The following is an 18242-nucleotide window of genomic DNA, read 5'->3' as shown; positions in this document are numbered from 1 at the left end:
AGTTCCCAGGCGATATCGAAGCTTTTAGCTACGTTTCAGATATCCAGGGCCTTTACTGCGCTTGCCTGTCGGCATCGCAGTACATCCGCGCATACGTCAAGACAAAGCTTTTTGTTGTGACATAGACATTGGCTCTGATTGGCGCTCTGTCCTTCGCAGCGTGACGCAAGCAGCCTCGAGCACAACGCTGCTGAAGTCACAGTCGCTGTCTTCGGGCAAGACGCTGCCGCCTCAGCCGCCGGTGAGTTACAGCGGTTTCGCACTTTAGGCTACGACACTTTGGGCCATCGATTTCACAGTGTTATTTATTTTGTCATTTTAGCAAGCTTGAGGCTTATTGCATAACTCACACCCTAACGGGAGCACAATAGACGCCATTAGAATGATGTTTGATTTTCCCCCCTTCACTCTTAACAAAATTACACCCTTTGGATTGTATCTCGCCACACAACAATAATTGTCCTCTGTCATGACCGCATTTCCTTCCTTTAACCCTGCGAGCCGGGTACTTCCTAGTCACGAACGATATGTGCGTTATCAGAATGTCAGTGCGTTCTCGACAGGAAAGTAGCGAGTGCAGCGTTTTCAAGAAAGGAAACGCAAGCAAGACAGATGACGATTATGGTTGTGTGGCAAATAAACACACCAAAGGGTTTACATTTGTTTGAGAGTGTTGTTCTTGGTGTATTCATGGGGAACTTAGGGAGTTTTGTTTTCTCGTGTGAAAACCAAAAGCTGCGCAAGTTTTTGTGGTACAATAAGAGTTCCTTTAGCTAAGTCAGTGGCTAAATCAGCGCACAATGCTCCTGCAGCCTGCCAGTAACGAAACTCCTGGTCTGTTTACTGTAACAGTCGCTACTGAGGAAAGTTATTGAAGGTACCGAAAGCTGCCTCAGTGACAGACTTAGGGAATATTCCGCTTGGATGAGGCTGTTAGCAAGGTCTGTAGAACCTGAAAAATGTGGCAGCACGCAAATACTGAGAACATGTAAGGCTGAAAGTGCACATTGGTATATACGTGTTTTTCCAAAAAAGAAGCCCATAAATGCAATAGCAAACCTTGTATTCGTATTTCGAATAGACACATGTATTACTTAATCAAGATATAGTGCATTAATAATAGGTAAAATGAGTGATGTATCTGATTACCTGTCATGTATAGTCAAATTTCGCCACAACTGATAGCCTCTCATGCATGTATGTAATCACTCGTGTAGTGAAACCAGTTGACGTGAAGTGCCCATCCTGTGCATTTCATGCGTGTTTCATCTTGTAGTCTAGTAATCATGTTTCCTAATGCCGGTAACGAGCTCTCGCAGCTTTCAGCAGTAGCATGCAAGGTCTTTTATTATTGGAAGTGTGATGACATAAAAAGAAACAAGGACTAAGAAACACATGTCAATAGGACTGCCATTAAATACCAACTTATTTTGCTTCTGGGTGTAAACGAGTATTTATAACCATAATCACTATCAATGCTTGAATGAGGAAGTGCGTGAACTCATAACTTGCATGAAAAATGACTACAGTAGCCGCATGGCTGCACATGCCAAGAGCGGTGGGTGCTTCCTTATGTATCAGCGCACGAGGTTAGTTGCCAAGAGCGATGATAGAGCTGATAGGTAAGTGATGGAGGTTTCCTCGTTAGCAAACAGGGATGGACAAGTGACAGCAAACAATCACTGGCTCTCCTTGACAAAAACATGGCATTTTTTTTCTAGAACACTCACCCGCGATTCATTGCACACAGTGGGACTGGTGCATTACTGACACTTGCCGTACCCAATTCTATTTTCAGAAAACCACCAAAATCTTCCTAACTTTTTATGAATGATTCATTGTGAAGAGATTTTCTAACTGCAATATCAGCTGTTGTCCAGTTAATAACGGAGAAATTGAAATCGCCCTAAACGATGAGAAAGGAACGCCGAAATAGCACGCGTACTTCGTGTACAAAGCTTCAAAACTTGCTTGAAAATGCATAATTTATACCTGGAAGGCGGTAGAACCCACCTAAGATAAGGTTTATGCTCGATTTTGAAGTAAAATGAAGATGTGCTCTAGGAATGAATGAATGGCAATCGGAATGATCAGAAATTCTTCTTTGAAAGCTATGGGCACACCACCTCCTCTGCGGTTGCGTCGATCACAAAGAAAAGTGTTGTACGCTGACGTGGAAAGAAAATTTCGTTATAGGGAGTGGTATTGTTTAGCCACGACTCGGTTTGTTCAAGAGATGCCGAGCAGGAATCAATGAGCGATGGAAGCTATACGTATTTTTGCGTCACACTTGGAATACTTGTATATAAGAATGACAGGTTTGCATAAGCGTTGTGGGTATGCGGTTGTGAAGGCGGTCTAGTTTCCACACTTGCAGTCGACGAAGGTTTGACTAGTCATTCTGAGACATGCTGCGACACTCACGCACGCACACACGCACACACTCACACACTCACACACACACATGCACGCACGCACACACGCACGCACGCACGCACACACACACACACGCACGCACACTCACACACGTACGCACACTCACGCACTCAAAACGCACACACACGCACGCACGCACACACACACACACACGCGCAGGCACGCACACACACACACACACACACACACACACACACGCACGCACGCACGCACGCACGCACGCACACACACACACACCAGTTTGCTTTCGTGCCGCAAAGATGTGTCGTTGTTAACCAAGAGCTTGTGAAAAGCTAAGCGAAATAATACTGAGGTGTCTCGCACCAAATACAAATTTTAAACCATAATAAGAAAATAAATACCTGATTTGCTATTTTGAAGTCATCGAGTAGTGCAAAAATGACAATCTATTTGTACATATTGTACAGTATCTTTTCACGACTATTAGTCGACCTATCCATGGGCTCAATCCATCTCAGCTTATCGGGAGCCTAAAGGCAGTAATAAAAAGTAAGACTTAATTTCGTTTAAACTGTACATATGGATCAGATTCACAGCCTTTCACTTGTTCCGTGCTGAAGTAAACAATAGATGCACATGTGACTACGATATGTGCATACATTAGAAAAACTTTCATCGGTCTTATAACGCATTAGCGCCGAATAATCATTATAGAAAGCGTCTATAAATACACGAGCAGGGCAGTTAATGGCCTCCGAATAATTTTCTACAAATGTTATAAATCGTATCGCCGACGACACGACGCCGGTGATCAGGCGATGATCCAGCTCTTTCGTTCCTTGTCACGCGCTGATAGCCGCGATTTATTACAATAAGACCGTTTCTTGCGGTTTGCTCATCCGGTTTGGGCAAAGCTCCCTTCGTTGGCTGCCGCCTCACGTTCGCCGCACGCGATGCAGGATTAGCATTTTGAGATGACCTTTCAGATGGTGCGCTCGGTGCGTGAGGGAGCCCACTAGGTGAACGGCATGGGAAAATAGCTCTTCCTTACGACGCGGCGTTCGACACGCGACATGCGATTAGGCCGAGAATCCTTCGATGACGCGCATAGTAAGTAGCGCAGACCGATGCGTCTCACTTCCTGACTGCAGACGGTGGATATCGTACCTTTATCATCGGAATGAACGCATTTGCAATTCGCCTGCTTTTCGCTCGAGCGGCAGACTTTCAGCGATTCGCCGACTTCCCGGCTGACGCTAATGGATGTTCGATAGCGCTCGAAACGAGTTTGGCATGTGCGGCCGACAACGCTTTATGTCTGGCCAGCGCTAGCCACAAGAAGCACGTTTTGTCGACAAATTTCAGTGTTCACGGTGAAACGATAATCGCGACGCTGGTCGCTTACGTATGGCAGCTCTTATTGTCTTCCGCTTCTTGGCATGTCTTGTTTTAAATTTAACTGTAGGTGTGATTGCGATCACTTTATTCCGGTGGTTACACTTAAAGCAAATATTTCTCCTTTCTGGTGACGTCGGCGGCGATAGAGCAGGCATATAAGGTCTTTTCGTGACCGTGCTGCGCGTACGCTATCGCAAATAGGTCGTTTATGAACGGTGGATAACACGAAAAAGAGAAGAAATTCAACCTCGACAAAGTAATCCTTGCGACATGCGGACCCTGTAAATAGGTTTATGTTTGTCGAATTCCGCTGTATGGATCGGTCGAACTGGCACTATAGAAGAGGTTCTGTATAGCAGCACCCACATGAGATGCTCGCCAGACGACGTGCAGCTGAAATACTGCTTACTGCTTTTCCCGCCCTGAACTCTAAATAAACTTCATATTAGCGTGTAGACGAATGATGAATGCGGATTTTAGGGTGCCGCCATAATCGCATGAATGGGAACAATAAATTGAATTATCGTGTGCACATTTTGTTACTTTAATGCTCAAATATGTGGCCTGTATGCACATTTAGTGTGTAGCATAATATGCAATGTAGGAATTGGGTATTAAAAACACAACCAAATTTCTTGTCTGATGACCAACTGAGTAAAATCCGCTTCTGAAATGAACAGACATACCCAATAGGAATTCCTCTTACAGCATTTACAACAGAGCTACCAAATTCTAGAGTCACGTACAGCTACGATATGCGAGCAAATTTCGGAACATTTCTTAATTAAGAAAACAATATACGCTTGAATACAGCCACTGTGCACTAAAGATGCAGCCTTAACTAGCCAGATGTGCCTAGCTCTCACTGCAAATAGCATAATGTGTCTTGTACTTGAACACGCTTACGACATCTCACAGAAAGCATGGTTGCCGAACGATATATGTGCGAGCCTCACTGGCTGAAGGCGCAAGCACAAGCATGTATGAAAATCAATATCACGCTGCATGCATGTGTCTACAAACCTTTGTTTTCAAGAGTGCACCTAAGAGGGAAAGCGTTTGCGTTCTGTTTGGATGACGCACTTCAATGGGCAAGAGAAGAAGCGTGCAAATTATATTTTCATTAAGATAGCTGCATCCGACCAGCAAGATCTACGTTTCATACCACGATAAGGAGAGGGCAGATGGCACCTGAAAAAACATTAGAAAACGTATAATCTAATTTGAATAGTTGGTGAGCAAGCTTGGATACTGACAGGAACAGTTTTGACAGTAGCAAAACGTGTGCATAAGGGACAGGAGGTGGCTCTGTCCGGAATCCATTGATGTTTCCACTATAGAAGTGATCAGCAATGCTCATGTCATGCCCTGCTCTTTATTTCCAGAGAGACTGAGAGGTAAATGAAAGGCATAGGCCTAAACATTAAGACGAGCATGAATTCTCCTCTTTCGTAAGGTCATGCCGCACTCACCACAAGTTAAACAGTGCATTAATTGTCCCGAGCTGGCTTATTTGAATAATAGTTATAGTCGCCGTCTTAAAAGAAAAAAGCACTAGACTTGACATAGTAACTATTGCACTAAAGTCTGAAAGTGAGCTGGTTAGGCAACATACATTTACATATGCGTCATGAGCGAGATGCATTCAAAGGCAGTCAGTGCTACTTTCCAACTGATATTATTCAATCCATTGAGCAATCCAATTTTAAACCTTCACAGGTGACTGCTCAAGTCAGTGCACGTATATTAGTCCAAATAGACTTTTGCGAGTAGCCATATGGATTATATCACATATTGCAAGTCAAGTTATGTTAGACACTGGAAGCCATTTTATTCCAAACAATATGGCCTTTAAGATAGACAGGGCGTCAGAGTTACAGCAATAAAAAAGAAAAAGAGAAAACTAATACTTTGAAGAAGAACGGCTAATAAACTGGTAGCCTTGCATGGAGGGGATACATGTGGTGTCGACGATTTAGTCGGTAGGGATGCCTGAATGGTCTGCTCAGCCAAAAATGCCACTGGCCAGGACTTTTGGAGACCATGACACCGACACTACCAACTTTTCACAGCTGCACTGATCGTGACATGCTTCTTGATACACCGTTATTGTGAAAAAACCATCAGTTAAAAAAATTACATGATTATGTCGCCTACTGCATGTCTCTTGGCTATTGAAATTTGAGCTATAGCACTGACAGTAAGTAGCAGACTAACAATACCAGAATTACTTAAAGAAGTCACTGGGGGATCAATCATTGCAATCGGTGAGGGCCATTGATAAATTAGCAACTGGAGTTAGGGAACTCTTCCGAATAACATTTCTGACAGTGGAGTAACACTGTAAGATATTTTGCAATAATACATTTGTGTTTCCCTAAAATGCCATTGGTTTCTGGAATTTAGCTCCTTCAATACCATGTGCACCTTCAGAAGCACACCTTATACAGAAACACTAGCAATTTAATCTCTCTACCATGGATGCTAAAAAATGGCAAAAGGAAAAATGCTATCAGCTGGAAGATGCTTCATTTGAAAGAACATTTGCTCTTTTTACACACAATGCTTTATTGAAGGTCACATTCAGTGGAAGTGAATAGCACAATTAGGCCTATAATTTTCTACCCATAATGATCCTTTGTTCAGACCTGCTGTGAAACAGTACTACATGAAGCTGCACTGACTCACTACAACTGCAAAAGATTACTCTCTTCGTTCAAGCAACAGTTACATTTCTTTTCATTTATAGTCAATGGGTCAAAATGCCTGCGATCACAGTGTTAAAATTATTTATTTCCTACTGTAAATTGCAGTTAAGGATGATGTGTCCCTGACACTGCTGGCAAAACTGATGCAGCTAGGGCTAACAAATTTGAGCGTAAAAGCATGCGTGTTGCATGAGAGCGAATTTTTTGTGGAGTAGGAAAATGATAAGTGAGTCTGGGACAAGAGAAGTGGGTATATACATGTTCATGATATTGTTTGCTGCCATGGCATCGAAAGGGCCAAAGGTGCGTCCCGGTACCCATTGCAGGCAAGCATTAAAAATGAGTTATTGTGAAGCTCGTGTACCTTTTGACAAAGCAATGTGGCTTTACTGACTTCATTCAGCTGTTTATAGTCACTCAAGGAACCGGTGTACGTCTGTATTTGGGCTATCTTTGATAAAAATGAAGCTGCCTCGTGGGCGTCATGTACGGCTGTACCATCTACCAGCCCTGTAAGCACACTCTTTTCATGTATGGTATGGAGCTCAAGTCGAGTTGCAGGCATCCCACATATTCCTTACTTTTATAAGGAGGGAACTGTGTAAGGCTGACCCATACCATGCTATCATCTCCTGAAATAGCGGCGTCATAATATAATACGTTAGTCCAAAGGAACATAAGTGTACAGGAGTACCATAGTCTTAAGTCTCTTTTTACAGCCAAACGATTTCATATCGGTCATGCAAGTGCACTTGCAAGGGGCAGGTAATCCAGCCACCACAGTAATGATGTGTTCGGGAAATATTTAAAGTGCTCACAGGTAGCTTGGATCGCCAATTCTGCTATGGTGCTCAGCTGGGCGTATTCTTGAGCGAACGGTGGGATAATGTGAGGGAGAGAAGCTATTCTCCTCATCGCGTTCTCAATAGGGATCTTAGTCTGATCCCACTGCTTCAGTGAGAGGCAGCAAAACTGAGCCTGATGAATAATCCGTGGTCAGAGTACAGACCAAATAATGTTACCAGCTACCTCAGTACTTGTTCCTCCATATTTAGGAGGAATCCTTCATATCAGATGGAGGCTCGCCATTGGTGTCTTCATTATTTTGCTCAGCCAATCTGATTCTGTTCCGGACTTGTTAATATTGATATCGAAGATCTGTACTTCTATCTAATTTAACTGGCACCAATGCGGTAGCAAGGAGTATTTTGGTGTGTGTGTGTGTGTGTGTGAGCGCGTGGCAAGAATTTCACCTTGGGAGGGGTGGAGGGGGGGGGGTGCAGGTGAGCATTGTGTTCAAGTATTTTTATGCCAGATACGCAGAAATTTTGGGTTCGGGGGCGAAGGATTACCTGTCCGATGCGCCTCCCTGGCTAAGCCACTGACGAACATGCGGCAACGCAATGCTAGTCTAGTCTGGTGTGGTTCAAGACGCCTCTCTCAAGTTAATTACCCAGAACCATTAGAAAGCTATATTATAGCTCATTTTCCTTCCAACAAGGTGTGTATTGCCCTGAATGAGTGATGCATGAATGATGAATGTAGCTAGACGCCTATTGCTGCCTGCAAAGGTGAGCCGCCATTCAGGAACGCAGCAGTACTGGGCAGCAGTGCTAGCAAAGTGGCACAATAGCTAAGGCTTCACTATGTATAGACTGGAGTTAAATGTCATTTTTGATTAAGTGGCTGTGACATATGACTAGGCTTTGTTTCTTGTGGCCGTTATCTGGTTTCCGTGCATCCCCTGGATGGGCTATGATATTCTTGCATCTCTGTGAGAATAAGTGTTTACTTGTGAGAACTTGTTCTTGCTGCCTTATCAGATTTTTTTGGTGCTCAGATCACTGTCTTAACAATGTGGCCTGTCTATTTAAGTTTTGGGAACGTAGACTGTGAAAATATCTGAAAATAAGCAGTATAAACACTCAGCATTATAGTTATCGAAAGCTGCCGCAATGAAATTGACGGTCAAACTCACAAAGAGCCAGCCGAAGCGGCCACAACGAATGAGTTGCTGAAGCTATAAAAGCTGCTTTTCTGACGAACTCTCCTAAGACAAATACAGAAATATGTGTGCCACGTTCTGCAAGAATTCACGTTTATCTGAAACATATATTCAGAACTTTTCCAGGCACAGCAAGCACAATTATTGTAGAAGCTTCAAGGAATTCAATGATGGCCACACCCTCTACCATGTGGAAGCGAAAAATCTCAGAAGGTTGCACATCGCTCACTGTGTTAAATAAAAGAAAGAACACAAATGTGGTCGGGTATTGAAATTTGTCTGTATTTTTAAAGATCTAATCCAGAACAAGTTAGACCAGAGCACGTTAATCATTGGTCGGTTTTCATATTAGACTTACATGCCTCTCTGCAGCTACTCAATATTCCACATACGCACTCATGCATTCCTTCCACCAAAGAGTGTATTTTCTGGATGTAAATTGAGCGATTCGAATGCCACGTGGTTAGCTCGCTGGCTGGAAGCGCTGAGGGCTAGAAACAAGAAAAAAATGACATTGGTTAGGTGCTTTCTTTTAATGCAGTGAAACGTAAGTGATGTCTGAGTACGCATTCACAGGACATCTGCACATGAACAGGTTACCAAAATACTTCAAAGCCTGACCAATACACGCGACTATGGAGACGCAGTTACAGCGTTTGAATACAAAAGAACTACTGCATAATGTGATTGCCTCAAACTAGCACATTGTTACACCAAATAACGTGATTTTTGAAGTTGAATCTTCTGAATGCATAGACAATTTGCTACAAGAAAGTGCTGGTGCAAACTTACCCATGGAAATGCATACAATGGGAAGTTTGAGTTTTATTGCACAAAATTGTTAAAATGAATACAATTGTGTGCACACATTGTGTGGCTCCACTGAACATAGAAACAGCCTGGACGCATTATTTAAGCTACATAACCGTAATTTCCTGTCTTAGTAATTGTTGCTTTGACACAAATCGTTCTGCAGGGCGTCTTTTAGCGACACAATTAACCTATATCGACAGGTAGGGCAAAACGAAATTCAAGAGAAATATTGGTTGTCTGAAGCCCCCTGAAAAAACGTTTCGGGAACATAACTGGCGCGACCTAGTTCGAGAATGCAAGCGTCTCTTCTGACCTGGTCGTAATGGTCGCCACATATGCGTATTGTGTACGCCATTCCCGCGCACAGCCCATTTCGTGAGTTGCAATGGTCAGCCAGTGGGATACTTGCACTGACCGAATTAATAGTTATTTCGAAGAATAGTGAAATTATATATATACTCAACAGTCGTTGTCAACCTCTACGCTTCAAGCGTTTCGCGCAAAGCTGGCAACCCTTTATATTTATTTTGCTTCAGATTCTGTCCGAGTTGACGGACGATCCATGATTATGTGGTCGATTCGGGATCAGCATCTGCCGGTACCTAAACACAAATATGAAGATGGTAACTGTGGTAAATTGCAATGTTGCTGTCGGGTGTGGTATTCTCACGCAATCTCAGTGATTTTGCAACACACCTCAAGGTTGATTTGGGCCGTCTGGAACCACGCATAGAATTAGATCAATAGCATTCAAATTTCTCGAAAGAAGATGATAAGAATACGAGTAAACCTTTTTTTTACAGTTACACATTCACCGTACTTCATACCGAAAATGAATATTTTACGTAAACACTTGCGAGAAGATTTCGAAAAAAAAATTGAAGGCAATGTGAAATGTATTATCGCAGAAGTGGTCTTAGGAGGATATGGCGGTTCCTGTTCGGTTCAATAACCTGTCTCGGGCAATGACTTTATGCAATTAGTGACGTCGATTCCGGCACAGATGCTTCTCTTTATGAGGATAACTGGAAGACACACTTAAAAAATGCTGCCAATAAATGCTCATCACCCTGGATACCAGCAAACGAAATAAAGTCTACGCGAGTTGCTTAGGCAAATCGTAATCTGTGAACATGTCAATATTCAACTCACCGAACGGCGATGCAAGCCTTTACTGTATTCTTTTTTTGTGTGTTATTGTACTAAGTTCTGCGTATTGTCCGTGCTACAAAAGGCGCTTTTACATTGTTTGTAGTCGTGTTTTGTGCTTGTGAATTATCACTCTGAAAGTGCGGATTCGGAGGAGGAGGGGGGAACTGTCAAGCTGACATGACCCAGCATTATCGCAGCCGCTGCTTGTGCACACGCCTTCGTGTACTGTATTTGCGAACCAGTAAAACTAAAACGTGCTCAGCCGCTGTTGAGCAAATGGAAGGAGGACACTCATGCTTCAAATTGTGCACTAAATTGTCACTAGGCCTTTGTATTTTGCCTACTTGTACCAAATGATTTTATCTAATCTGTCTAAAAGTATCACGACGCCTCTACTGAGGCCTTGAACACGTTAGTAATATTCCAAGGCTATACTACTGCACTAGGATTACAACCTGTACCCGTCCCTGTGAAATGGGGAAGCACGCCAGTTAGCCTTTTTTTAGGGATGATAACGACGAAAAAAAATGATTCAAAAGAACATGAGTTTGGCCTAGTTGGTGTCTACTGCATATCATATTGATCGCTAATAAAGACGAAGACAGGGGAAGCGAACACAAGGTTCACGGGGTGCCTCACAACCTAAGGAAGATGGCATGCCGGGTCGGAGTCCCCCTCGTCTTATCAGCCCCTTTTAAGCTGGCGCGGCTCTGCCCTCGCACCTTCGGTGATCCTAAAAGGAGGCAAGACTGTTGCAAGAAGCATGCCAAGCCATATGCCAAATGCAATGTAGGGGTTGCGTATGAAATCCCCCTAGCGTGTGGCAAGTCCTACATAGAGAAGACGGGACGGTGCCTGAATTATCGAGTCAAGGAACATGAACCAAAGTTAAATAAAGATGAATTGTGGCACTTTCCAGCGAACTGCAATGCCTGTCCCTGTAAACCACGTTTCAAGGAGATAAAAAATGTTGGGAGTAGCCAGGACCACACTCCACGCGAAGTGATGGAGGCATATTCAATAAGAAAGAAAAACTACCACTGTGTTAGTGGTACCTACATTAGGCTGCTTGAATCGGAGATAGATTTTTTGACAAGTGGTTGCCCCACTAGGCTGAGGAGTAGCGTTGTTGCTGCGTTCTGCGCATGCCATATTTGTCTATATATGGCTACGTGTTGCCGTGAATAAATCATGTGAAAGTTACCGCCCGTGTCGTCGTTTTGCGTTCTCTTCCCATGTCTTCGTCTTGAATAGTGGTCAATCTGATATGCGAAAAACAATGACGCATAGGTATACAGCTCTAAATGTCCGCCAGCGAAGCGTCTCTTCTAAGACCCCGCGCACGGGTTCCAGAAACTGCGTGATTGCCTTTCACAGCTGACATAATCAAAGCTGGTTCCGCGTCGGGCGTTTTGACCTGCGCAAAGTACTGTGCAACACTCGACCCCAAAATGCTTCCGCGCTTAAAGCAGGACACGCGCGCTTCTACCCCGCGCAATCTGACGTACGACCTGTCGTAAGCACACTGAAACATTGAGAATGTTTCGAAGTGGTCGCAACAGCGCCTCCTAGATGTTCCAGTGGTACTTTATACGAGACGCCGTGGGTTACCGCGTGTTAAGACTGCGTTAAGACTGCGTTAAGTCTACTTAGAGCTATCGTGCTCGCGTGTGTTGCGACAGACGTATTTGTTATAGTCAGCGCACCCAGACGGTCTGCATCTTATCGCATAGTCCTGTAAAAAATTGATAAAATCATACATGAACCGAATGAATAAAATACTTGTGCACGAGCATGCGGCCTAGGTTTGCGGTGGTTGCGTTCCCCTTATGAAAATGGTTATGTCCTTTATGTTTACTGTATGTTTCCCGCAGTTCACATGAGGAAATATCCTTTGTTTCCTCCATGTTGAAATTTGGCCACTGCTTTTATGTTTCCTTCGTGTGTCCTCCCTTTATGTATCCCTTATGTTACCGTACTTTATGTTTCCTCCATGTTGAAATTTGGCCACTGCTTTTATGTTTCCTTCGTGTGTCCTCCCTTTATGTATCCCTTATGTTACCGTACTTTATGTTTCCTCCATGTTGAAATTTGGCCACTGCTTTTATGTTTCCTTCGTGTGTCCTACCTTTATGCATCCTTTATGTGGCCGCAGTGACTAAATCCTGTATTTTACGTAGACATGCATAGATGAAGAGTTCCGTGTACACATTTTATATTTATAAATTTTTCCTGAGTTAAAAAGTTTTGCATTGGTTTTCATTGTAAGGTTACTGTTCCCTACATGATGCAGCGCATGGATTGAAACTCTGTTATGGCACAGAAATTCATGACAATTTGTTCTAAAATTGCAAACTAATTAGCCTTCACAGATTATTTCAGTATAACACTTGGAGAACCACTGTACGTTCCTCACTGCAGTGCTGCTGTTCTAGTTATGTCTTTGTGACTAATATAATATGTAATGTTTGGATGGAAAGATCAGGTTGGATCAGTGCTTGCACTTTTAAAAGAAAGTTTTGACTATACTTTGCAAAAGTTTGTCTGAAACTACGAACAGTTTATTGGACTATCTGAATGTTACTTCAGTTTGCCACGTCTGCTCACAGCAGACCTCTGGAATGTGTTGCTTGGGTGAGAGCTCACAAGGCACCTGAAAAACAAAACAAAAGCCAATCTTTTTCACTTATTCAAAAATATTCATTTAAGCAAGAACAGCCTGGCCTGTATGCACACAGCGAAGAAACGTGGAGAAGTCAAAAACAGATCATAAAAACATCAGGGCAACACAGAAGCTTTTAACTAATTGTTTGAAAGAGACTGACCTGCCAGTCCACTCAGGTATTAAATTGCTCACAAATTTTTTTAAACATTTCTGCAGCAGCTGCTAAGTAGTACATGACCTATAGGAGTAGGCAACTGGCCAACAAATCTTTGTGTGCCTGCTTGTACAGATGTCTCGTAGTTATATCTCAAGTGGTTACACTGTTATATGGTAAAATTCAGGCGGGAATAAAACCAGCCGCAAACATCAGACTACATGGGAAATTATCACCAAAACTTAAAGATCTAGTAAATCAAATGACCAATCGATTACGAAGGGTCTAAAACCTAGACCGCGATTTTGTAGCGATCCCTTTTCCGATGCTACTCCTTTGCTCATTGATCTGACCGACATTCCGCTATCGTTATCAACTATAACAGCCAGCCGTGAAAGGTGGGTTATAAGAGTGGCAAACATCGAGCGCAAAGCATCGCAAGCAAATCGCATCCCTTATTGGGCAGTGCTACAAACCACTGTCTTTAACAATCGCAGGAACTCACATCCCGTTCTTCGGATGAAAATATTAATGAAAACGAGCGTCTGATTGAGATGCCTCGATTAAAAAGAAATTTCGCTGTTGTAATGTCGGTCTACATTTGCCCTACAATATAGAAGACAAATACACGAGCACGTCGAAGAACACAAACAATGCAGACAAGTTCTCGCGAAGCTGCACTTCAATCTGAACACTATCAATAAAGTAATCTTCACACAAGCTAATACCTGTTCAAGTGTCAAACATCGCAGTCGCGTGCCAACTCGCGATGCCCGTGACACATCGACATCCATTACAAACGTAACTTGCGGAAATTCATATCTACGGAAGAATTTCTTGCCGGGAAACTACCGAGAAAACAGTAACTTTCAGCGTTTAGGTAAATATTTGCCCATTAAGTCCCAACAATCGGCGGTGGTAGCACATCACTCCATAAAGCAAGTAAGCGGTAAGAAATGATACATTTCACGGAAACTCCCCTCGTGAAACGCTTTGCTAAATGTGCACAGCAACATGGTCAACGTACGCTCAGAAAGTGTTCTGTTGTCGTTCCACAAAGCTTACTACATGAACCAAAAGCTGCGAGAATGCGCGCAAGCGTCAGATCTGCTTACCTTCAATGTGGTCAGCAAACGGCTTCTTCGTCTCGCAGGCACCACGCGGCGACACTCTTTCCAGCGCGAACACTGTTGAATCGCCGATGAACACCAGCGCACGAAAGCACAACTGTCAACAAATTCTTTCACGCACCATAATTCGAAGCCACAGTATCAGGTATTCCACGAGCGAACGCGGACAGGCGAGAACAAAGGCCGCTCGGACGGGCGCTACACAAGACACTGGCGTATCACACGAAACATAAGGCGAACTAATGGCGTTACACGAGTCCAGAGGTTTCCTGATGGTTAATGCACACGGTACGGATCACAGTTTGTTTAGGCACTTCGAAAATATGATTAAATTACTGTGTAACGAACACTCTCACCGCTCACAGCAAAACAACGTGACCCAGCTCACCGTCAACCGTTACACTGCGGCAGCGCCGCACTGCGGTTAAAACGTGAATTTAGCCTCCGAGATCTACATTTTTCTTTAGGGCGTGAATTCTGGAAAAGCACGGCCTTCGAGATTTAAAAACGTCGTTGCTGGAAGGAAGGCTGGTATTTAAACACAAATTATTGATTTTAAAGTGTCTTGGTGCGCTGCCTTGTTTTTTTAAAGTATATGCAGAGATTTTAGACGAACTATGCGCGAACGCTTGTCCTGTGGTTTGTCGGCGGACACGAGCCAATCAGCGCGCATCATGTGCTGTTCCGTCGCTTGGGATGGCGCACGGTGTGCGGGCAGCCGCGAGAGCTGTGACGCCTACCGATCAGAAATTCGGAATTGCCACACATATACACGCTTCTTATGGTGCCCAGTGGCGTGTTTTTGAGAATGTCAGGCTTTATCTTGCATAGGTGGCACCATATTTGCTCGTAGCGTAAGGAATGAAGGCGACAAAATGTGGCGATAGCTGGCTTGCAGCGGCAGCGGAACTTCGGCCAAAGTGAGACAGGCGTACTGCTTGCATGCTCGCGTAATCAAATACGGCCATACTCCGCACACAACTTTCATACTTAGCCAACTCACAATTATAAATTGTTCAGTTGTACGCCCAAGCAAGCATTTACGGGATCCGCGCTGCCCTGCTTCTACGCGTGCTAATATCGACACAGCAGTTACTCGTACTTGTGGTCAGCGCGAAAGCGACACGGACAAAAGGAAGAAACACAACAAGACGGCGCTGTTTCTTCGGAGTGTTCCTTGTTTCCGCGTTGCTTTTGCGCTGTTGCTAAAGGTACGATGAATCGTAACCAACTCGCCCACTATATGCTCTATGTTACCTACGTGTGTACTGAAGTGCACACCTAGGTAACATCCTGCCGTAAACACAAAGGACACATCCTACAAGAATTATAATAAGGGTTGTTTTCTTGGACCAAATGAAAGCATAAGTCAAGATTTAGTACTTACAATGACTCTGCTGAGTGTATCAATGCCTGTCACACAGTACAGATAGATCTGCCTATATTATATGTAAAGACAGTTGTTATGTGCACTCTATGTTACCTACATGTGCACTCAAGTGTACACTCAGGTAACACATAGTGCACATCCAGTTAACATCCTGCCGTAAACATAAAGGACACATCCTAGAGGCATAATAAAGGTAACTTCCTCGAGGTATACGTTAGGATGAGTAAACACGTAGTACACACAAAGTTCACATCCTGGAGGTCACACAAAGGACAAGGAAACATAAAGGTCACATAGGACACAAGAAGGAAACATAAAGGAAACATAAAGGCAATGGCCATTTTCATAGGGGTCTCGCGCATGGTGACGGCCGGCAGGAGCCCCGAGCGACGGTCGAGGTGCCGAAGGTGGCCGCGCGCGCAGTCGAGGAGCAAAGGCTAATCGTCTCGGAGCCCCGCCACCGTACTCAGCCGAACGCCACCACGAACACCGGACTGCTGGAGTACTGGCCCCTGGCCGCTACCATCGTGGCGCTCGTGGTGGTGATCCTGCTGCAGCTGCTGATCGCCGCTCCTCTTCGGCTGCAGAGGGCGCCTCAAACACAACACGCGGCTGACGTCTGCAAGTCCGAGCAGTGCCGACACTACGCACAACTGTTCGCCGGGGCTATGAACCTGAGTGCTCCTGCGTGCGACAACTTCTACGCGCGCGTCTGCGGCAAGTACGTACGTTGGTGGCGATAACGACACGGGACCTGGACATTCATTTTAGTGAGAGCTAGAGGAGTGTACTTGAATAATGCGAACCACTCTTAGTCTAATTTTCTCTCCTCCTGAAAACTCAGCGGCTCGGCGACGCTAGGCACACGCTTCCACCAATGACAGTGTTGAACACGGTCACGTGACGCGGAGGTTGGTTCTTTTGAACACCACACGAGTTTTGAAAGGCGATGGCTTTTGAGGCGGTGTCAGAGCTGGCTTTACTCGGCGATACATGGATTTCACCCTCCCGCCTCTGAAAAAGGTTTCTTTTTTTTGGAACAAAATATTTGATTATCACAATCCTCACATGAATCAATTCGATCTCTTCAGGTGGCTCACCGAAATAGACGGGGTACCTGCAAAATGTCGAGTAAGAGGAGCTAATGTCAAGTTGATTCATTTTTCGCGTATCTTTACGAGCACATATTTAAATAATATTGATAGGTCATTTCTGATCAGAGTGAAGAGACGAAGTTGTTGTTATCAATAAATGACGTTGAAGATCTTAAGCACAACTGGTCAGTACACAGGGTGCCCCGTGTAGTTTCTGCCAAAATTAAAAAAAATATGCGACTGCCACGTAGCTGCACAGAGCGAGGATAATACCTGATAATGTCTTGGAGCTAATAAGGCATTTTAACGCGGTAACGCTAAGGGCGCTATATCGCAGAAAATCCGGCATCCGGCGTCGGACGTCATTCCGACAAGGAAGGTTCTCGAACCACCCACGCCTCAGCTCTCCACGTGGCGCAAAGAATTTGCGGAACTAATTATATATCTCATGCTGAAATACGTAGAAAAATCGTAAAGTGCGACTTGCACCAAACCTACACCCTCGGATTGTAAATTGAATATAGGAGAAAACATAATTCTGTTACGCGAGAACGCAAACCCCTCTTCCAGCGTTTCTACCAATCCATAGGCCGGCCACGGCGTCCACCATATGCGCTCGACTGCACACGAATATCTCAGGAGTTCACGGAGGGGCATGTCGGTTTCCTTGAAATACTTCCAGATAGCGCTCGCCTCCGCCGCATCACGGCCCTCGCAAGAGGCCGCGTTTCTACCGGAAAGCCCGCCTTCGTACATAGCGTTCGCCGCGAGCGTTGCCCCGTGAACATTACGGTTGCATACGCTGCAGTTGCCGGGAAGTATGAGAAAGCAGTCAGCGATGTCTGAATACTGTCGCGTTCCAATTTTAAAGGCGAAGCTCAAGCGTCCTCCATTTTTGTTTTTTTTATTTTGCCTAATTGCATAATTATTTCTTATTAAGTAATGAAATTCTCGACTAGGATAATAAAATAAAGATCGTTAAGCAGAAACTACGCGGAAAGCCTCCCTGCAGCAATACCTACGTAGTCACGATGCCAAGCCCCACGTAATCCTTCTGCAAGAAACTTTAACACACACCGCCACGTTTACCGGTTACCAGTGGTTACCAGGCCTCGCGGGAGGACGTGGTACCGCCACGTTGGTCTCTAAAAAGCTCACCTGCCTCCCGCATGACCTCGGCACGTCCGAGGTGGACAACATCATGACGGAGATTCTCCCAAGCGACGCGTCCCGGCAAAGTGTGTACATACTCAACGTGTACAGCAGCCCCAGACAAACGAGTCACCGTTTCCGACGCCTCTTCCAGAGAGCCATACGTCTTGCTGGCTCAAACCCG

General features: G+C 44.5%; 1 protein-coding gene across 2 annotated transcripts in view; it reads left to right on the top strand.

Moving 5' to 3' along the window:
- The window catches only part of LOC139046664 (uncharacterized), a 29340-nt gene that overhangs the window by 1985 nt on the left and 9113 nt on the right, over positions 1-18242 (top strand). Inside the window, exons 2-3 of one of the 2 annotated variants that reach the window (XM_070541130.1) lie at positions 160-241; positions 16190-16533. In XM_070541130.1, coding sequence (XP_070397231.1) covers positions 160-241; positions 16190-16533 — 426 coding nt within the window. The remainder of the gene's footprint in view (positions 1-159; positions 242-16189; positions 16534-18242) is intronic. The other variant, XM_070541131.1, reaches the window with a different exon arrangement.

Source organism: Dermacentor albipictus, chromosome 6 (genome assembly GCF_038994185.2).
Source record: "Dermacentor albipictus isolate Rhodes 1998 colony chromosome 6, USDA_Dalb.pri_finalv2, whole genome shotgun sequence".
Classification (NCBI taxonomy): domain Eukaryota; kingdom Metazoa; phylum Arthropoda; class Arachnida; order Ixodida; family Ixodidae; genus Dermacentor; species Dermacentor albipictus.
The sequence above is the reverse complement of the archived record's forward strand: the minus strand, read 5'-3'. Positions and strand labels throughout refer to the sequence as shown.